We start from the raw sequence: 23,439 nt of genomic DNA, 5'->3' as shown, positions 1-23,439 counted from the left end.
TGCACCTATAGAATCTGCCTCATAGGCTGCACCTATAGAATCTGCCGCCTAGGTTGCGTCTATAGAATCTGCCACCTAGGCTGCGCCTATAGAATCTGCCACATAGACTGTGCCTATAGAATCTGCCACATAGACTGCACCTATAGAATATCTATCTTCTCTCTGTATCTCTCATCCTTTCTCACACTCTCAGTTCTTCTCATGGGCCCTGGGAGTGGTCAGTAGTGGTGGTGGGCGGGGCGGAACACAGGTGTGAGCGGGGGGCGTTGCCAGGTGACCACACAGGTTCAGGAACGGAGACAACTGCTGAGCGGCCAGAGAGCGGAGGCACCGGCCACCGGGGAAGATGGCGGAGGAGTACGGTAAGAGCGGAGCACACTCCGGGAGCCCATCTGTGTGACCGGCACAGACCTCTCCTGTGTGTGATATAATCTCCGCACAGCCCTAATGTGTACAGGGACGGAGGGAGGAAAGCGCAGGTAGGAGCTGGCACTGATATATAGGAGGAGGAGGATAGGAGCTGGCACTGATATATAGGAGGAGGGGGATAGGAGACGGCACTGATATATAGGAGGAGGGGGATAGGAGACGGCACTGATATATAGGAGGAGGGGGATAGGAGACGGCACTGATATATAGGAGGAGGGGGATAGGAGACGGCACTGATATATAGGAGGAGGGGGATAGGAGACGGCACTGATATATAGGAGGAGGGGGATAGGAGACGGCACTGATATATAGGAGGAGGGGGAGGATAGGAGACGGCACTGATATATAGGAGGAGGGGGAGGATAGGAGACGGCACTGATATATAGGAGGAGGGGGAGGATAGGAGACGGCACTGATATATAGGACGAGGGGGAGGATAGGAGACGGCACTGATATATAGGACGAGGGGGAGGATAGGAGACGGCACTGATATATAGGAGGAGGGGGAGGATAGGAGACGGCACTGATATATAGGAGGAGGGGGAGGATAGGAGACGGCACTGATATATAGGAGGAGGGGGAGGATAGGAGACGGCACTGATATATAGGAGGAGGGGGAGGATAGGAGACGGCACTGATATATAGGAGGAGGGGGAGGATAGGAGACGGCACTGATATATAGGAGGAGGGGGAGGATAGGAGACGGCACTGATATATAGGAGGAGGGGGAGGATAGGAGACGGTACTGATATATAGGAGGAGGAGGATAGGAGACGGTACTGATATATAGGAGGAGGAGGAGGATAGGAGACGGCACTGATATATAGGAGGAGGAGGAGGATAGGAGACGGCACTGATATATAGGAGGAGGAGGATAGGAGACGGCACTGATATATAGGAGGAGGATAGGAGACGGCACTGATAGGAGGAGGAGGGGGATAGGAGACGGCACTGATATAAGAGGAGGGGGATAGGAGACGGTACTGATATATAGGAGGAGGGGGATAGGAGACGGCACTGATATATAGGAGGAGGGGGATAGGAGACGGCACTGATATATAGGAGGAGGGGGATAGGAGACGGCACTGATATATAGGAGGAGGGGGATAGGAGACGGCACTGATATATAGGAGGAGGGGGATAGGAGACGGCACTGATATATAGGAGGAGGGGGATAGGAGACGGCACTGATATATAGGAGGAGGGGGATAGGAGACGGCACTGATATATAGGAGGAGGGGGATAGGAGACGGCACTGATATATAGGAGGAGGGGGATAGGAGACGGCACTGATATATAGGAGGAGGGGGATAGGAGACGGCACTGATATATAGGAGGAGGGGGATAGGAGACGGCACTGATATATAGGAGGAGGGGGATAGGAGACGGCACTGATATATAGGAGGAGGGGGAGGATAGGAGACGGCACTGATATATAGGAGGAGGGGGAGGATAGGAGACGGCACTGATATATAGGAGGAGGGGGAGGATAGGAGACGGCACTGATATATAGGAGGAGGGGGAGGATAGGAGACGGCACTGATATATAGGAGGAGGGGGATAGGAGACGGCACTGATATATAGGAGGAGGGGGATAGGAGACGGCACTGATATATAGGAGGAGGGGGATAGGAGACGGCACTGATATATAGGAGGAGGAGGAGGGGGATAGGAGATGGCACTGATATATAGGAGGAGGGGGGATAACACCGTATTATATCACCTGCTCACACAAACCAGTAATGGCTTCATACCTCCTTGCTTGTTGTGATGCCATGGCCTGTAATGCCCGCTCTGTACCGGGCCTGGTTATCTGTGCTCTAGTGCCAGCCATGTGAACGTTTCTAGGTCAGTCTTCCATTTTCCCATGGTTATGTTTGCTGATGGTGTTTCCAGTGTAACTATATGTAAATCCGCTGATTGGCATTTGTGCGCTGGCATGTGTATACCTGGTACCTGGGAGCTCTGGACGTTTGTGTGACACGGCAAAGCGCACTGCTAATGGGAAGAAATTATTTATTTTTAAAATTTCAATGGGAAAATCCTCTGATGTGGTAGTGACTAGTGATGATCGGGCACTAAATGCTCGTGCGCTCAGTACTCGGATCAAGCAGGTGAGACACTCGGACGGGCTCGACCTGAGTGTAATGGATGTCAATGGGAAAAGCAAACATTTTTCCAGCAGACCCAAACAGGAGGTCAGGGGAAGGTAGGAAAATCACTGAAATGGGAACATCATGGGGAAGACCCTTGGATGCATCTCTGACTCCCAGGTCGCTGCTGGGAACAATGTGGTCAGAGTATTACAACACTTATACGGACTGATAATAATACATACAAAACCGACGATAAAAGGGATTTTACTGGAAACAGTTAGGAAACATTCTTTCCTGTATAATGACTTGTATAAGTATTCAAACCCACCCACCCCCACTTTGGCATTTTTCTTGTTTTGCTGCCCCACAACCCGGAATTTCACTTTTTTTATTTTTTGTTTGAGGAATTGCATCAGTTCAAGTACAGAACATGGCAACAACTGTGAACATTTAGATTTCTTTATATTGTTAAGGCCTCTTTCACACTTCAGTTTTTTCACGTCAGTCATGATCCGCCAATTTTTGAAAAAACCGGATCCGCCAAAAAAAGGGGAGGATCCGTTTTTTCCCCCCATAGACTTACATTATTGGCGGATCTTAACTGACGGTCGTCCGTTACCCCTGTTTTTTGACGGATGCGCCAACATTTTTCTGGTTCCCGGGCGGATGAGATGGACACTGCAACGATTTTCTTCTTGACGGTCCGCTATTTTCATGTGTGCATGCCCGGGAGCTTTGCTCCGGGATCATTTTTAACCCAGTAATGCCGTTCCGGGATCATAAAAAAAAAAAAAAAAAAAAAAAATTCTCTCTCTCCACGCTACAGTTCCTTTAAAATTTCACTTTTGCCGGATCCGTCAAAAAAACGGTCCAGTGACACCCGCTGATCTCACATCAATCACGGATCCGTTTTCACGGATAACAACTGACAGACAACAACGGAAGTGTGAAACAGGCCTAAGCAAACAAAAAATAGGACAAAATAACTGAAAACTTCAGTGTGCATAACTTTTCACTCCCCCCTAAAGTCAGTACTTTGTAGAGCCTCATTTTGCTGCAATTACAGCTGTAAGTCGGTTTGGATAAGTCTCTAGGAGCTTGTGAAACTTAGAATGCACACAGCGGGACGTCTAGTCACTAAGCATTGGACTTATGAAAGGAATTGCTTGCAACAGAAACTTTTAGGGGCTTCATAGCAAAAGGGGTAAATACATATGCACATTTTTAGTTATTTGATCCCATAAATTTAGTTTATGCCTATTTTTTTTCTCACTTCACCGACTCTTTAGTGCTGATGGATCAGACACAAATCAGATTACAAAAATATTTAAACACAGGTTGTAATGTAACAAAATAGGTAAAAAGCCAAGGGGTGAATACTTTTTGTATAAGGCAAAATTACAAAGAGAAAAAATACCTTCTTCACCCCATAATAGCCGGGCCATGTGTCACCGTATTTCCCTGTCAGTTATAACTTTAGTAGATGACATGGAAGAGGGGAAAAAAAAACAGGACCCACCGATAGTCACCGGTAAATGTAATTTTAACATTTTACCACCTTATCTGTCCATGTGGTGTGAGACATGATCAGACAAATCCTGTTTAATTTATGAAGGCGGGACTCTGAAACTCGCAAAACTTATGCGAACAATGCAAGAACTGCCAAAAATTAGAAGGAAGCGGGACTCCCATGCACCCTGTGTTATCCATAAAGGAAGGCCTCGTACACACTGATAAAATTGTTAGGTAGTAGGACAGACTCCTAGACTAAAGGGTATGCGCTAAGTGCAAGGGCTGCCAAAAATTACAAGGAGGGACTGCAATACACCCTGGAAGACACATAGAGGAGGGCCTCAGAAAACACCCTGGAAAAATTTTGAGCAAGGGCCGCCTGTTGACCTTCTAAAAATGATGAGCAAGGGCTGCCAATATATTCTTTAAAAATTAGTGAGGTCCACCTAATGATTCTCTAAAATGTTCTGGCATAAAGAGTAGTGTCCTGTGCCCCCTGCAAAATGGAACAGGAAGCTAGGTCTTGTGAATGAGTGTGTTTGATGTGCTCCCGAACCAGGCACAGTTTCACATGGTCAACGGCCTCTGCGTGCACCATCAGCAGCACGTCCACTTCCCCGTCCATTACCGCACGTCTTGCTCATTTTAAATTAGGTATATAATGTATGCTTGCAAACTGTTACTAGAGAAAGGACAGTATGTAGCCCTGAAAAGGACATTTATTTTAATGGTGCAGCAGCGGTATACAACTACTGCAAGTATCTGGATCAACTCTCCCTGAACTGTTTCCAGAGGACAGTGTGCCCAAGCATCATGTCACCGGGTCCGATATAAGACTCAATGATGCGATGCAGCCGGCCAATCACAGTAATGCTAGTAGCCAACATGGCTATGGCATTACCGTGTATAGCAGGCAATCGCCACATGTTTGTTGTCTGTCTAACAACCGCAAATTATGCAGGGTGGGGATTCAGCCGCGAATTATGTGGAGTGGGGACTCAGCCGCAACACATGCGGGGTGGGGACTCGGGCATGGCGCTCAAGCAACCGCGATACTCAATCGAGTAACGAGCGTACCCGAGCACCCCGATGCTCAATTGAGTATCGAGCAGAGGCGAGTATGCTCGCTCATAACTAGTAGTAACCTGAGAGGATGTCATCAGTGGGGTCTGGGAACTCGGATCCCCCTCTATGTCTCTCATTGAATCTTCATAGACCATTCATATTGAAGGAATTCGAGGGTCCGTGACCCCCAGTGATATTCTAACATGTCGCCATCAAGAATGATTTTCTTCTGGACAATTCATTGAATTTAATGGAGCTTCCTTTTACTGTGGTCATAGATTACAACTAATATCCTCCAATTCTGGGATGGCCTGTAACTGTGGCTTAATGTGAGTATCACTAGTTTATGAGGTTGTTACTATTTTGGGATGGACTTGCATATTGGTGCACTCTGTGGCCATCAGTGTGCAAGGTATCACCCTAAAGTTGGCAATCTGCAGCCAGCAGTGTGTAAGATGGCACGCCGACTGGTACTGTTCATAGTGGTAATCTATGGGTAAGGGTATGGGTGCATCTCACAAAATTAGAATATCATCAAAAAGTTAATTTATTTCAGTTCTTCAATACAAAAAGTGAAACTCATATATAGTCATTACAAACAGAGTGATCTATTTCATGTGTTTATTTCTGTTAATGTTGATGATTATGGCTTAGAGCCAATGAAACCCCAAAAGTCATTATCTCAGTAAATTAGAATACTTTATAACACCAGCTTGAAAAATGATTGTAAAATCTGAAATGTTGGCCTACTGTAATGTATGTTCAGTAAATGCACTCAATACTTGGTCGAGGCTCCTTTGGCATCAATTACAGCATCAATGCGATGTGGCATGGAGACGATCAGCCTGTGGCACTGCTGAGGTGTTATGGAAGCCCAGGTTGCTTTGATAGCAGCCGTCAGCTCCTCTGCATTGTTGGGTCTGGTGTCTCTCATCTTTCTCTTTACAAGATTAATGTCATGATCCCAGTGCAGGCTTTTGAGCTGCACATCAGGGGTTAATGTCTGGAGCTCAGTGCAGGTTTTGACCTGCACACCTGGGGTTAATGATTGTGGCCTCTTTTTGGTTCTGGGAGAGCTTCTTAAACTCCTGGGAAGCTCCAATCCCTGTCAGTTATACTTTTGCCTTTGGCCGAGTGTGCTGACCTCTGTGTGCCTGTGCCTGTTGGTTGTTATAGCTTGTTTATTTGGTTCTGTTCCCCGTTGTGAGTTGCCTGTTGATTCTGTACTGCGCTACCCTCTCTGTGTATGACTCATTGCCTGTGACCTGACTACTCTCTACTCGCCCCTCTTGTACCTTGCAGCTATCTCTGTGTATGACTCATTGGCTACGTCCTGACTATCCTCCCTGTCTATGCCCCTTGGTAACTTTGTCTCGCAGTTACCCTGCTAGGAGTTCTCTTGCAGCTCCTAGCTCTCTGGAGTTTAGGCCACGCCCCCAGCAGTCACGTGCTTCAGGTCCTGCTGTTCTGAAGTACGCACCTACTCGGCTGCTGCCCGCTCCACAGGTATCTTTGAGCACAGTTCGCTTTACTCAGGACGCGCACTGGCTCAGTGAGCAAGTGCAGTGCGGTGTTCCTGACAATTAAGTTAAGGTCAGACGTTTTTGCTGGCCAATCAAGCACAGTGATACTGTTGTTTTTAAACCAGGAATTGGTACTTTTGGCAGTGTGGACAGGTGCCAAGTCCTGTTGGAGAATGAAATTTCCATCTCCAAAAAGCTTGTCGGCGGAGGGAAGCATGAAGCATTCTCACCTGTGACCTGTTTGCTTGTAATCAGTGTGTGTGCATAAAAGCTGAGTGAATTTCTCGGATCCAGACAGACTCTTGCATCTTTCCTCCAGCCACTAACGTTTCTGGATTTTGAGTCACGGAGAAAGCAAAAGAATTGTCAACAGATCTACAGGAAAAGATAGTTGAACTGTATAAAACAGGAAAGGGATACAAAACAATATACAATGAATTGATAATGCCAGTCAGCAGCATTCAAACTCTGATTGACAAATGAAAAATCAGGGGCTCTGTAAAAGAAAACCAAGGTTGGGTAGACCAACAAAAACTTCATCCACAACTGCCAGGAAAATTGTTTGGGATGCAAAGAAAAACCCACAAATAACATCGGCTGAAATACTGGACTCTCTGTAAACTAGCGGTGTGGCTGTTTCAAGATGCACAATAAGGAGGCACTTGAAGAAAAATTGGTTGCATGGTTGAGTCTCCAGAAGAAAGCCATTACTGCGCAAATGCCACAAAGTACACTACTGTTCAAAAGTTTGGGGTCACCCAGACAATTGTGTTTTCCATGAAAACTCATACTTTTATTAATCAAATGAATTTAAAATCTAGTCCAGACATTGACAAGGTTCAAAATAAAGATTTTTATTTGAAATAATTTTCTCCTTCAAACTTTGCTTTCATCAAAGAATACTCCCTTTGCAGCAATTACATCATTGCAGGCCTTTGGCATTCTATAAGTTAATTTACTGAGGTAATCTGGAGAAATTTCACCCCATGCTTCTAGAAGCCCCTCCCACAAGTTGGTTTGGCTTGATGGGCACTTTTGCGTATCATACGGTCAAGCTGCTCCCACAAAAGTTCAATGGGGTTGAGATCTGGTGACTGCGCTGGCCACTCCATTACAGATAGAATACCAGCTGCCTGCTTCTTCCCTAAATAGTCCTTGCATAATTTGGAGGAGTGCTTTGGGTCCTTGTCCTGTTGTAGGATGAAATTGGCTCCAATCAAGCGCTGTCCACAGGGTATGGCATGGCGTTGCAAAATGGAGTGATAGCCTTCCTTATTCAAAATCCCTTTTACTTTGTACAAATCTCCCACTTTACCAGCACCAAAGCAACCCCAGACCATCACATTACCTCCACCATGCTTGACAGATGGCGTCAGGCACTCTTCCAGCATCTTTTCAGTTGTTCTGTGGCTCACAAATGTTCTTCTGTGTGATCCAAACACCTCAAACTTGGATTCGTCTGTCCATAACACTTTTTACCGATCTTCCACTGTCCAATTTCTGTGTTCTTTTGCCCATCTGCACTGAAGGCCAGCATCCCGGAGTTGCCTCTTCACTGTAGATGTTAACACTGGCATTTTGCGTGTACTATTTAATGAAGCTGCCAGTTGAGGACCTGTGAGGCGTCAATTTCTCAAACTACAGACTCTAATGTACTTGTCTTGTTGCTCAGTTGTGCAGCGGGGCCTCCCACTTCTCTTTCTACTCTGGTTAGAGCCTGTTTCTGCTCTCTTCTGAAGGGAGTAGTACACACCGTTGTAGGAAATCTTCAGTTTCTTGGCAATTTCTCACATGGAATAGACTTCATTTCCAAGAACAAGAATAGACTGTCGAGTTTTCACATGAAAGTTCTTTTTTTGTGGTCATTATGAGAGTTTAATGGAACCAACAAATGTAATGCTCCAGATTCTCAACTAGCTCAAAGGAAGGTCAGGTTTATAGCTTCTCTAATCAGCCAAACTGTTTTCAGCTGTGCTAACATACTTGCACAGGGGTTTTCAAGGGTATTCTAACCATCCATTAGCCTTCTTACACAGATAGGAAACACAAAGTACCATAAGAACACTGGAGTGATGTTATTGGAAATGGACCTCTATACACCTTGCATTACAAACCAGACGTTTGCAGCTAGAATAGTCATCTACCACATTAACAGTGTATAGAGTGTATTTCTGAATCATCTAATGTTAGCTTCATTGGAAAAAACTGTGCTTTCAAAAATAAGGAGATTTGTAAGTGACCCTAAACGTTTGAACGGTAGTGTATCTCACCTACAATACGCAAAACAGCACAGAGACAAGCCTTAAACCTTCTGGAACAAAGTAATTTGGAGTGATGAGACCAAAATTGAACTTTTTGGCCACAACCATAAACGTTACATTTGGAGAGAGGTCAACAAGGCCTATGATGAAAGGAACACCATTCCTACTGTAAAGCATGCAGGTGGACTGCTGATGTTTTGGGGATGTGTGCGCTATAAAGGCACAGGAAACTTGGTCAAAATTGAAGAAAAGATGAATGCAGCACGTTATCAGCAAATACTGGAGGCAAATTTGCAGTCATCAGCCCAGAAGCTGCGCATGGAACGTGCTTCAACATTCCAACATGACAACAATCCAAAACACAAGGCCAAGTCGACCTGTCATTTGCTACAGCAGAACAAAGTGAAGGTTTTGGAGTGGCCATCTCTCCTTACCTCAATATCATTGAGCCACTCTGGGCAGATCTCAAGCACGCAGTTCATGCTAGACAGCCCAGGAATTCACAGGAACTGGAGGCTTTTTGCCAAGAAGAGCGGGCAGATTTTCCATCTGAGAAAATAAAGAACCTCATCCACAACAACCACAAAAGACTTCAAGCTGTCATTAATGTTAGAGGGGGGGGACAATACACGGTATTAAGAAATGAGGTATGTAAACTTTTGATCAGGGCCATTTGGATGTTTTGGGTTGTCATTATGATTTAAAAAGAGAGAAGATTTCGATGTATGCCCTGACAGGGCCACTGTCTGTGATGATTCAGATGGAGTCACTACCTATTACTCCAATATGCCCCAGAACAGTGTGTTATTAGACTCTTCTTTATTACCATAATTAAACACCATAATTCATTACAGCAATTAGCTGTCAGATATGAAGAGATTCTAAATAGAAAAATTTAAAACATGACAGGGTGACAGTTAGAAGGCGGGGTAGAGGGAAGAGCACCAGGGAGGCTAGTCCTGATTTGGCACACCCCAATAAGTTTGCTAAGTTGGCAGATGAGGGGAGTGTTAGTGCAGGAGTAGCACTGCTGCAGCAAGGCATGTCCTCTGAAAGCCGGAGGAGTGTCTGCTCCAGTAAGGGGGGAAATAGGAGAGTAGGGCAGGCCAGACAGGTTCTGGTAGTGGGAGACTCAATTATTAGGGGAACAGATAGGGCAATCTGTCACAAAGACAGGGATCGTCGAACGGTGTGCTGCCTACCTGGCGCTCGAGTCCGACACATCGCTGATCGGGTTGACAGATTACTGTGAGGGACTGGTGAGGATCCAGCGGTCATGGTGCACATTGGCACAAATGACAAAGTTAGAGGTAGGTGGAAGGTCCTTAAAGATGATTTCAGGGAATTAGGCTGTAAGCTTAAAGCAAGGACCTCCAAGGTGGTATTTTCGGAAATACTTCCTGTACCACGTGCCACGCCAGAGAGGCAACGGGAGATTTGGGAAGTTAATAAGTGGCTCAGGAATTGGTGTAGGAAGGAGGGGTTTGGGTTCCTGCAGAACTGGGCCGACTTCTCAGTTGGCTACAGGCTCTACGCTAGGGACAGGCTGCACCTCAATGGGGAGGGTGCCGCTGTGCTGGGGGAGAAAATGGCTAGAAGGTTGGAGGAGTGTTTAAACTAGGGACGGGGGGGAGGGTATTCCTTTTATAGGAGGGGAAGACAGTGCAAACAGAGACCTGGGCACAAATAATGAAATTGGGGGTGGCATGGGGGGTGGGGTTAGAACAGTTAATAATTTAAGAAAGAATAGAGGTACAGAGAGATACATAAAGTGCATGTATACTAATGCCAGAAGCCTCGCCAACAATATGGAGGAATTGGAGTTAATGTTGTTGGAACATAATTATGACATGGTGGGGATATCTGAGACCTGGCTGGGCGGCTAATTTACAGGGCTATAGTCTGTTCATAAATGACCGAACAAATAAGCGAGGGGGAGGCTTGTGTTTATATGTAAAATCATCCTTAAAACCCATCCTTCGTGATAATATATATGAATCTAATGAAAATGTAGAATCCCTGTGGGTAGAGATAAGGGGAGGGAGGAAAAATAATAACTTAGAATCATAGAATCATAGAATCGTAGAGTTGGAAGGGACCTCCTGGGCCATCTGGTCCAACCCCCTGCTCAAAGCAGGATTCGCTAAATCATCCCAGTCAGATGTCTGTCCAGCCTCTGTTTGAAGACTTCCATTGAAGGAGAACTCACCACTTCTCGTGGCAGCCTGTTCCACTCATTGATCACTCTAACTGTCAAAAAGTTTTTTCTAATATCTAATCTTGTGTCTCTTCCCATTCAGTTTCATCCCATTGCTTCTAGTCTTTCCTTGTGCAAATGAGAATAAAGTTGATCCTTCTACAATGTGACAGCCCTTTAGATATTTGTAGACAGCTATTAAGTCTCCTCTCAGTCTTCTCTTTTGCAAACTAAACATTCCCAAATCCTGCAACCTTTCCTCATAAGACAGGGTTTGCAGACCGGTCACCATTCTGGTCGCTCTTTTCTGAACTTGCTCCAGTTTGTTGATGTCTTTTTTAAAATGTGGTGCCCAAAACTGGACACAATATTCCAGATGAGGTCTGACCAAAGAGGAGTAGAGGGAAATAATGACTTCACGTGATCTAGACTGTATGCTTCTGTTAATACATCCTAGAATTGCATTTGCCTTTTTTGCTGCTGCATCACACTGTTGACTCATATTCAGTCTGTGATCTATTAGTATACCCAAGTCTTTTTCACATGTGCTGTCACTTAGCCCTATTCCTCCCATTCTATATATGCTTTTTTCATTTTTATTGCCCAGATGTAGTACTTTGCATTTCTCCCTGTTAAAAACCATTCTGTTAGTTGCTGCCCACTTCTCCAGTTTATTTAAATCTTTTTGAATCCTCTCTCTCTCTTCTCTACTATTAGCTATCCCTCCTAGCTTTGTGTCATCAGCAAATTTAATCAGTTTACCCTCAATTCCTTCATCTAAATCGTTGATAAAGATGTTGAACAATACAGGGCCCAGGACAGAGCCCTGTGGTACCCCACTTGAGACATTCTTCCAACTGGATGTGCAGCCATTTACGACCACTCTTTGGGTCCGATCACTAAGCCAGTTATGAATCCACCTAACAGTTGCCTTGTCCATTCCATACTTAGTCATTTTTTCAATAAGGATTGTATGAGAGACTTTGTCAAATGCTTTGCTGAAGTCAAGATATACTATATCTACAGCGTTTCCTTGATCCACCCAATCAGTGATACCGTCATAGAAGGAAATTAAGTTAGTCTGACATGACTTATTAGTTAGAAACCCATGCTGACTCTGTTTAATCACTTCATTCTTATCCAGGTATTGACATACATGTTGTTTAATAATTTGTTCAAAGATCTTTCCTGGTATAGAAGTCAGACTCACCGGCCTATAGTTGCCTGGGTCCACCTTCTTCCCCTTTTTGAAGATAGGAACAACATTTGCTCTTCTCCAGTCTTCTGGCACTTCTCCTGTTCTCCAAGAATTTTCAAAGATTATGGAGAGGGGTTCAAAAATTTCTTCTGCTATCTCCTTCAGTACTCTGGGGTGTAATTCATCTGGACCTGGAGACTTGAATTCATTTAGGTTAGCTAAGTGTTTCCTCACTATCTTTCTGTTTATAGATATCCTGGATTCTTCTATTCCCTTAATAGGACAGTGAATAACAGTTGATGTTGCATTTCCTTTCTGAGAGAAAACAGATGCAAAATAGGAATTTAAAAGTTCAGCCTTCTCAACATCCTGTCTTACCATTTCATCATTTTCATCCTGTAAAAATCCTATAGCATCTTTGACTTTTCTTTTACTTTTGACATATCCCCAAAATCCTTTATTATTGCTTTTGACATCTCTTGCAAGCCTCAGTTCATTTTCAGCTTTAGCTAATCTGATTTGTGCCCTGCAGGTTCTGCAGACAGCATTATATTCTTCTTTAGATATGTCTCCCTCTTTCCATTTTATAAACATTTTTTTCTTCCTTTTTAGCATGTGCTTAAGTTCTGTGTTCATCCATCCTGGTTTCCTTAAATGCTTCCTATTCTTCCCTCTTTTCGGAATTGTTAACAACTGTGCTTTGAGAATTTCATTTTTCAAGATTTCCCATCCTTCCTGGACATTTTTGTCTTTAAGGATATCCAGCCATTGGATCCCTCCAATTCTCTTTCTGAATCCCTTAAAATCTGCCTTTCTGAAATCTAACCTTGACGTCTGAGTCTTCACAGGTCTTCCACCTCTAGTAATCCAAAATTCTAAAATAGCATGGTCGCTACCTCCTAGGGTCCCAGCCACTTTTACCTCCTCAACCATTTCCTCCCTGTTTATAAGGATTAGATCCAAGGTAGCAGTTCCCCTTGTTTTCTCCCTTACTGATAGGGGTTTGTTATAAGTCTCCAAAAATAATGGAAGCAACAGAGAATATCCTCATAAAGCAAATAGATGAAGCAGCGACTCAAGGAGAAGTCATTATTATGGGGGACTTCAACTACCCTGAAATACATTGAGGAACCGAAACCTGCAGTTCCAGCAAAGGTAATAGGTATTTGACAACTATGAGAGACAATTATCTTTCACAACTGGTTCAGGACCCAACAAGAGGGGGGGCACTGCTAGACCTAATATTAACCAACAGGCCAGACCGCATATCAAATATAAGGGTTGGGGGTCACTTGGGTAATAGTGATCAGAAATTAATAAGTTTTCATGTATCCTTTAATAAGATGTGTAGTAGAGGGGTTACAAGGACACTAAACTTCAGGAAAGCAAATTTCCAACGGATGAGAGATGATCTTGGTGCAATTAACTGGGACGATATCCTGAGACATAAAAATGCACAAAGAAAATGGGAGACGTTTATTAGCATCCTGAATAGGACCTGTGCACAATATATACCGTATGGGAATAAACATGCGAGAAATAGGAAGAAACCACTATGGCTAAATAGAGCTGTAAGGGGCGCAATAAGTGGCAAAAATAAAGCATTTAGAGAATTAAAGCAAGTAGGTAGTGATGAGGCATTAACTAAATACAGAAAATTAAATTCTGTAAAAAGCAAATCAAGACAGCAAAGATTGAGACAGAGAGACTCATTGCCAGAGAAAGTAAAAATAATCCCAAAATATTCTTTAACTACATAAATAGTAAGAAGCTAAAAAATGATAGTGTTGGTCCCCTTAAAATAGTCTGGGTGAAATGGTGGATGAGGAAAAAGCCAATATGCTAAATGACTTTTTTTCAACAGTATTTACACATGAAAATCCCATGACGGATAACATGATCAGGGATAAATGTCACCTGCTTAACCCAGCAGGAAGTACGGTGGCGTCTAAAAATCACTAAAATTGACAAATCCCTGGGCCCGGATGGGATACACCCCCGAGTACTGCAGGAACTAAGCACAGTCATAGATAGACCATTATTTTTAATCTTTAAAGATTCCATAATAAAGGGTCTGTACCACAGGACTGGCGTATAGCAAATGTGCTGCCAATATTCAAAAAGTGGACAAAAACTGAACTTGGAAATTATAGGCCAGTAAGTTTAACCTCAACTGTAGGTAAAATCCTGGAGGGTTTTCTAAGAGATACTATACTGGAGTATCTGAAGAAGAATAACCTCATGACCCAGTATCAACATGGGTTTACAAGGGACCGTTCCTGTCAGACTAATCTGATACGCTTCTATGAAAAGGTAAGTTCCGGACTGGACCAAGGGAATGCAGTGGACGTGGTGTACATGTATTTTTCAAAAGCTTTTGATACCGTGCCACACAAAAGGTTGATACATAAAATGAGAACAATGGGGATAGGGGTAAATATGTGTAGGTGGGTTAAGAGGTGGCTCAGGGATAGGAAACAAAGGGTGGTTATTAATCAAGCACACTCGGACTGGGTCACGGTTAGCAGTGGGGTACCACAGGGGTCAGTTTTGGGCCCGCTTCTTTTTAACATATTTATTAAGGACCTTGTAGGGGGCATAGAGAGTAGAATTTCAATATTTGCAGATGACACTAAACTCTGCAGGGTAATCAATACAGAGGAGGACAGTTTTATATTACAGGAGGATTTATGTAAACTAGAAGCTTGGGCTGATAAATGGCAAATGAGCTTTAATGGGGATAAATGTAAGGTCATGCACTTGGGTAGAACGAACAAGATGTATAATTATGTGCTTAATTGTAAAACACTGGGCAAAACTGTCACTGAAAAAGACCTGGGTGGATGACAAACTCACATTTAGTGGCCAGTGTCAGGCAGCTGCTGCAAAGGCAAATAAAATAATGGGATGCATTAAAAGAGGCATCGATGCTTATGAGGAGAACATAATTTGACCTCTATATAAGTCACTATTGCGACCACACTTACAATACTGTGTACAGTTCTGGTCTCCGGTGTATAAGAAAGACATAGCTGAACTGGAGCGGGTGCAGAGAAGAGCGACAAAGGTTATTAGGGAACTAGGGGGTCTGCAATACCAAGACAGGTTATTACACTTGGGGTTATTTAGTTTGGAAAATCGAAGGCTTAGGGGTGATCTTATTACAATGTATAAATATATGCGGCGACAATACAAAGACCTTTCTAATGATCTTTTTACTCTTAAGGGCCTGTCACACTAAGCGATATCACTAGCAATATCGCTATAACGTCACCGATTTTGTGACATAGCAGCAATATTGCTAGTGATATCGCTTTGTGTGATACTTAACTTCGACCGTCTCGCCCGCTGGTTATCGGTGATCGCGTGAGAACGTCCTGGACCGTTTCTCGTCGTCAGCTTCCTGCTGGGCTTCCTGTGGCGCCGACGAGCGACGCGTGGACGCGGGGGGGAGGACGTCAGGATCGCCTCATCTGACAGGTAAGTAGTGACCCCTGACTGCTGCTATGTCGCTGGTGAGATCTGCCTGTGTGGCAGCTCACTAGCGACCGCTTAGCGATGCACCAGCGATCCTGACCGCGTCATATCGCTGGTCGGGATCGCTGGTGCATCGCTAAGTGTGACAGTACCTTTAGACCTGTGACGGGGACAATGGGGCATCCTCTACGTCTGGAGGAAAGAAGGTTTAAGCATACTCACAGACGCGGATTCTTTACTGTAAGAGCAGTGAGACTATGGAACTCTCTGCCATATGATGTTGTAATGAATGATTCCCTACTAAAATTTAAGAAGGGACTGGATGCCTTTCTTGAAGAGTATAATATTGCAGGGTATATACACTAGTCTCCTTAATATTGCGTTGATCCAGGGAGCTAGTCTGATTGCCGTATGTGGAGTCGGGAAGGAAATTTTTTCCCCAATGTGAAGCTTACTGTTTGCCACATGGGGTTTTTTGTCTTCCTCTGTATCAACATGTTAGGGCAGGTTAGGATAGGATATGGGTTGAACTAGATGGACTTAAAGTCTTCCTTCAACCTTAATAACTATGTTACTATGATATTTTATTATTAATATAAAAGACAAATATATTTTCAAAAATGCCTCCAAAGAAGGGGGGAACACAGCAGATTAAATCAATTGTGTGCCAGAGAATATAAATGATTACACTTTATTATATATCAAGCCTAGGAGGAGGGGGCACATACTAATGCATAATACAGCAAAAAATGCTATTAGACCCTAAGAGGTCTAACCAGTAAAGTGCAAATGCAATTAAGGCTGTGTGCCCACGATGCGATTTTTAAGCGTTTTTGCCGCGATTTTCGGCACAAAACCGTTTAAAAAAAACTCGTACAGAACGCCCCCCATGCATTCCTATGGCATTCCGCACATGCTGTACTAATGCTGCGCTTTTTTCCGCAGCGGAATCGCATCGCGGAAAAAAACGCAGCATGCTCATTCTTTTTGCGGAATCGCAAAGAATTGCCGCGATTCCGCACCCATAGGAATGCATGAGAATCGCTTACTTCCTGCATGTGGCTATGCCCACCATGCGGGAAGTTAAGCGTCTCATGTGCGGTTGGTACCCACGGTGTGGAGGAGAGGAGACTGTCCTCCAGGCCCTGGGTACCATACCCCTGTAAAAAAAAGAATAAAAAAATCCGGGTATATTTACCTTCCGACGTCCCGCGCTGCCATCCCGGGCCTCAGCGTTCCCAGTAATGCCTTGCGGCAAGGTCCTGTGATGACGTAGTCTCGCGTTACTCTAGCGGTCTCGTGAGATCACTATAGCAACGCGAGACCAACGTCATCACAGGTCTCGCAAGGCATCGCTGGGAACGGCAGCGTCGCTGAGACTGCGCGGGACGTCGGAAGGTAAATATACCCCAGTTTTTTTTTTTTATTTGTTTTTTTTATCATTTTTAACATTCTATCTTTTACTATTGATGCCGCATAGGCAGCCTCAATAGTAAAAAACTGGTCACACTTGTCAAACACTATGTTTGACGAGTGTGACCAACCTGTCAATCAGTTTCCAAGCGATGCTTCAAATCGCTTGGAAAGTGCTTGAATTTCGCACTCGAAAATCACGAACATAATTGCGGTAAAATCGCGCGGAAAAAAACGCGCGTTTTCTGGGAAGGAGTCCGTACGTGGGCACATAGCCTAAAGGTATTTTTCAATCACCAATCTCCAGGCTGAAGAGATTTTCAGTGGAGAGGAGGCAGGTGGTGAAATGGAAAGCAGGATATTCAAAGGGGTAACATAAAACCCTATTAAAAGTATAATATATGTATCCTGCATCTCCATCACTCCACCTTTACCGACAAATCCAGAGGAAAGACATCCCTGACATTACTGGAACCAAATTGCATAAAAATAATCAATGGTATATTACCTAAGGGTAAGATAAGTCAAGGGTGAGAAGAACAGGCTTTGTCCACCCCACACCCGTAGGTCGCTGTTTCACTTCTTCCAGGGACATGTCAGGGCATATAAGGCGGATTTGACGGCTTTTAAATATATTTGTCTTTTATATTAATAATTAATAAAATATCATGTTTTAAAATGATCTAGTTAGAATCTCTTCTTATCTGATGGCTAATTGCTGTAATTGATCATGGCACTCTGTGGCTCGCACGGTGTGTGAGGGCACTCTGTGGCTCGCACGGTGTGTGAGGGCACTCTGTGGCTCGCACGGTGTGTGAGGGCACTCTGTGGCTCGCACGGTGTGTGAGGGCACTCTGTGGCTCGCACGGTGTGTGAGGGCACTCTGTGGCTCGCACGGTGTGTGAGGGCACTCTGTGGCTCGCACGGTGTGTGAGGGCACTCTGTGGCTCGCACGGTGTGTGAGGGCACTCTGTGGCTCGCACGGTGTGTGAGGGCACTCTGTGGCTCGCACGGTGTGTGAGGGCACTCTGTGGCTCGCACGGTGTGTGAGGGCACTCTGTGGCTCGCACGGTGTGTGAGGGCACTCTGTGGCTCGCACGGTGTGTGAGGGCACTCTGTGGCTCGCACGGTGTGTGAGGGCACTCTGTGGCTCGCACGGTGTGTGAGGGCACTCTGTGGCTCGCACGGTGTGTGAGGGCACTCTGTGGCTCGCACGGTGTGTGAGGGCACTCTGTGGCTCGCACGGTGTGTGAGGGCACTCTACAATACAGAGCTGGGGGCCATTGTACTGGGTTTCTGCAGCTACGACCGCATCCAAGATTTCGAATGCTCCTCATTCGTTAAAGGTTGTGAGACCATTATACTGGGTTTCTGCCTCATTTGATCTTTTATCACCGCTTGGTGGCCTCTTGTGGCTAGTGCTGAGCAGTGCCCATCAGCTGGTCCTGTTCTTCCTGACCCTGTTTGACCAGTTATACTTGCCCTCCCATTCTTTGCTATACTGGAGTCTCTGGACCATTCTCTTCATATTCTCAGCTGGAGATTTAGGACTTGCATATCCAGCGACCTGAGTTTCTGATGATATTCACCAGAATTAAGCTATGGGGCCGCCAGACACACCCCATATTCTTTGTACCTACCATGGAGGTGACGCCCGTGACATGCAGCTATGAGAGTATTCAGGATTTCTAATGCTCCACATTCATTAATTTAAAGGTTGTTATTGCCACTGTATAAAGGTGGTCTGCAGCTTTCTCCTAGCATGCTGGACGTTGTAGTTCCGCAGTATCTGGAGAGGTGCAAGCTGCAGACCGTTGCCAGTAGTGTTGTACCAACAAACTTCTAAGTGTTTTAACCAGCCATAGAGTAGGCAGTGCTGGGGTTAAATTCCTGTGAGCTGACCCCCATCGTAACGTACATTAATGCTTTCTCCGCTTCTTCCTGGTACTGTGGTTATGGAAATCCAAGAACATTGTTTTTATAGAGGAAATTTGAATAATGTGACACCGTTCACTCTTTCTCTGCCAATAAGTTTTTGCTATCTGGTACCATTTTTATTATTTGTCCCATCTTTCAGTTCCCCAGAGGTCAGGGTCACATTGCAATTTCGGATCCTGGACCCACCACCCTCCCATCAGTGATATCAGGAAGTCGTGCAGCTATGGTGTTCTACTTGTCACCTTCCTAACCCACGCATATGGTCAGGGCACCAGTCAAACCAGAGGTGTGGCCTAATCTCCAACCTTCCAAGAATTGCACATATCCAACTTACGGTGCCATTACTTAGTTTGGGTGTTTGCGGACATCCTCCCACCCCTACCCCATAATTAGGGGTCCCAATTTTGAGTTTATTCCATCTTGTAGTCCAATCTTTGATTTCCCCCCATAGGAAGTCTTTGCTCTCTGTCAGCTCATGGTTAATGCATCAACTATTTTTACGAGGCCATTTTGCAGTTTAGTAACAGCTCTGGCTTAATATCTAACTCTGTACAACACCCGTAATGACCCCGAGCCTCACATTTTCTGTCTCTGAATTTCCTTTAATACCAGGCAGAAATTTCTATTCTTGTCAGGTTTCTACAAGCGACTGACAAATGCATAGAAAAGCCTTGTTTTTCCTGTTCTACTTCTCCCTAAACCCATTAACAATCTTGCTTAAAAACCTCTTTACTTTGACGAAAGGGCCATTGTTCTATCATTAATCAAGATGATGACTATGCGGCCCCCTGCATCTCAAGAGTCAATTGTACAGAGGACTGCACAATAGTTTTTTGGATCATGAAAAACCCATAAGAGAGAATTTTTGTCAGTTTTTATTTTTTATTTTTTGCAAACATTTTTGAGTTTTAGCTTTTTATTGTTTTTTTTAGGAAACATTTATTCTAAATAGTTTTCCAAAATATCAATAACTGTGCTCCAAAAATGTACTGATGCTAATCGCTACATCCTTTACTGGTCTAGTAGACTTCTAAAGAATAGCATTCTCTTCTCACATTCTGCACCCTTTCTCTCAACATTTAGGACTTCCAGTGTTATCCTGGAGACAAGTAGATGACAAGTGCAAAATTTTCAGCTGTAGCGATGCCCCTGTGACTATTCTCCACCCATTGCATCAAATTTTCTATAATCTCTGGATTCCCAATGGTTTGGGATCTTTTCAGCGAGGTACAGGATTTTCTGACTTTTTTCTGTGTGAAAACCCCCCAGATGTTTTTTTTTTTTTGCGCAGAACAAAAATGTATGCAGCACACGTGCATACCGATGACACGCGGATAACATCAGTGTGACATGTACCGGCACGTGGGAAAAAGCGGTGCAGTTCGCACTGATCCCAGGCATCGGTTGCTGAAGTCAGCTCTCATCATTGTCGCCTGGTCTTCCTGAGAATAATGTGACCAGGTGACAATGATGGGAGTTGTATCCAGCACCTGCTGTGTACATCATGTGTAAAATTATGAATGAAGTTTTTTTGTTTCAAAAATGGCATGGGTTGCAGCGTAATTTTCATAACCAGCAGAGGGAAAGTCCATGGCTGGGGACTAATGCTAATAATCTGGGAATGGGGACAATATCCCCAAAGTCTCTCAGACTATTAATAATAGCTTAGAGCTGTTGGATTAGCCTTTACTGGTTAGTTTACAGGGGACCCCAGAAAAAAAAATGACGTCGGGTCCGCCCATAAATTCAAATCAGCAAAGGCTAAACAGATAGCTGTGGGTTGATAATAATAGCCTGGGAAGGGACCAGGGATATTGGCCCTCTCCCCTCCCAGGATACCAAGATCAGTCCTCAGTCACCTCAGAAATAGCGCATTCTTAAGATGCGCCAAAACTGGCGCTTAGCCTCTCTTCTTCCCACTTGGCCTTGTGCGGTGGCATGTGAGGTAATAGAGTTGGAGTTGATTTCAGCTTTGTACTGCCAGGAGACATCAAGTCCAGGGGTTAGTAATGGAGAGACGTCTATAAGACTCCCTTTTTACAAACCCAGTAGTAAGTTTAGAAATCATCACACAGCAAGAATAAAATCCTTTATGTGAAATAAATACTCCCTAACTATCTTTTTCCCATTTATTAATGTAAAAATGAAAATAATGAAACATATTCCTCACCTGTCCGATGAGATAATAATCCATTTGTCTCACGCCGTAATCCATCTCTACTACACTTAGATGTCTTAATGAATGGTGGCATGATAGACATAGAGATTACGGCCGGTTACTTCCAGCTGATCCCATGCTCAGTTCACTGTGAGCGGCCCTAGGAAGTGAGGTAACCTTCATGACGTCACCGCTAGCACCGTGAGAATTTTCTGGCAATATCCCTGGCCACTTCCCAGGCTATTAATATCAACCCACAGCTGTCTGTTTAGCCTTTGCTGGTTTTAATTTATAGGGGAACCTTACGTAATTTTTTTTTCCTGGAGTCCCTCGTAAATTCACCAGGAAAGGCTAATGAAACAGCTCTGAACTGTTATTAATAGCCTGGAAACCTTTTGAGATATTGTCCCCTTTCCCAGATTATTAACATCAGCTCCCAGTCATGGGCTTTCCCTCTGCTGGTTATGAAAATTAAGCTAGAGCCAACACCATTTATTTAATTTAATTCTTAAGTTTACACACTACGTTCACAGCAGGTGCTGAATACAACTTCCATCATTGTCGCCTGGCAGTAATCTCAGGGAGACCAAGCGGCAATGATGAAAGCTGTCTTCAGCACCAAGGAGATGGTACGTGTCACAAGGGCACACGGTCTGCACATGGATGTGACACCCGGACAGCAAACGGATATATGGATGGCACACCGACATAGACCACAGATCTCACCAGGACAGTTTTTACCAGCACAGGAATCACCAGGACGTGTGAAGGAGGCCTAATGTTGACATTCCTGGGGCTAATCATGTCATTGCACTCACCAGCTCTCATTTCCTATAATTTATCCTCTTCTGTACTCCATGTACTTGATGACAATTAGCAAGTAATTTCTAATTAAATGGAATGTCCTGCTAAATAAAATTGGAAAAAAAAAAGAGAGGATGGCGGGTCATTCTTTGGAAATACAGGGGAAATATTGGCTACTTGCAATATGAAGCTTCTCACTTCCGCTGCCGCTCTCTATACTTCCTGCTCAATCTAGACTGTGATTATTGCAGCCAATGCATTGGTGATGTGTTGGCCACCCCTGTGCCCAGTGATTGTCTACAGTGATTACATGTCCATTGGAAGCAGAAAATATCTCTGAACTTCCTGGTCAGTCTGCATAGACATGTGACTGCTCTAGCCAGTCGCTGGCAGTAGTAGTGACATCTTGGACTCTGCTGAGGCCGGTGATTGGTTGCAGTTCCTTGATATCTGTCCAGTTCGAGCAGGAAGTGGAGTGGACCTGGGAAGGGTTCATGGCTTGAATATGCTAAAAATATATCTGCTTACAAAGAATTTTGGAATTTTAGGAATGACTTGTTCCTGTAGATAGAAGCAACTATAGGAAAACTGGTAGCCAGAACCCTAATATCATGATGGTGGGGTGCATTTCTTTTTTTCTTTTTAAAATTTTTAGCCGATTTCTAGCATATTTTAAAAAGCGTCTTAGATGCATGAGATTTACCAACACAGCGCCCAAGAAAGAAGACACCAGGAAAGTGACGAGCATACATGTTATGAAAATTGTAGTATTGGGGTCAGGCAGCCAGAGACCTCGTAAGGATAATGAGAGCTTTTGTTCCGTTGGTCTTATGGGACCACATTAAAAAAATAGCCTCCCCAAGCAACAACCATACAGTAGTATGCATACTATTAGATATGTTTCTGTCTAGAAACAGCACCCCAGTTGTTCATTGCTTTGGTCTGGTATTGCGGCTTTACTTGGCAAGTTATTACCTATCCATATGATGTTGGTAGGGGTCGGACCAATGGCACCCCCACCAATTGTGGGGAAATGACTCATTTAGAATGAATTGGAGATCTCGTACGATAATTGCTTATTTTTCCCTTGCACTAGTTTTGCTAAACCTTCCCTATGCTCTGTAATACTAATGAGGTGTTGTCTGTTAAAGGGAATGCGCACTTGAGAAAACTCTACACGATCGCAGAAATTCACCGAAAGGAATGCGTACATCAACCGGGCGGGGGGGCGAAAATAAGCCACACCCATCAGACCAGACCAACCATATTAACATACAGCACGGGAGGAATAAAAAAAAGTATTTATGGATCGTACTGTACGTGGGGAGGCAAGGGGTATCAAAAGTACTTGTGTAATGCATAGGTGAC

General features: G+C 44.3%; 1 protein-coding gene across 3 annotated transcripts in view; it reads left to right on the top strand.

Annotated features, from left to right (window-relative positions):
- Window positions 1–216: 216 nt before the first annotated feature.
- Window positions 217–23,439, top strand: part of SLC44A4 (solute carrier family 44 member 4) — a 91,308-nt gene continuing 68,085 nt past the window's right edge. Inside the window, exon 1 of one of the 3 annotated variants that reach the window (XM_073548780.1) lies at window positions 217–362. In XM_073548780.1, coding sequence (XP_073404881.1) covers window positions 347–362 — 16 coding nt within the window. In that variant the 5' untranslated portion in view covers window positions 217–346. Of the gene's footprint in view, window positions 363–2,255; window positions 2,278–23,439 lie in introns of those variants that run through there. The other 2 variants (XM_073548782.1, XM_073548781.1) reach the window with 2 other exon arrangements.

Source organism: Dendrobates tinctorius, unplaced genomic scaffold, assembly GCF_039654945.1.
Source record: "Dendrobates tinctorius isolate UK_male_01 unplaced genomic scaffold, ASM3965494v1 ptg000158l, whole genome shotgun sequence".
Classification (NCBI taxonomy): domain Eukaryota; kingdom Metazoa; phylum Chordata; class Amphibia; order Anura; family Dendrobatidae; genus Dendrobates; species Dendrobates tinctorius.
The sequence above is the reverse complement of the archived record's forward strand: the minus strand, read 5'-3'. Positions and strand labels throughout refer to the sequence as shown.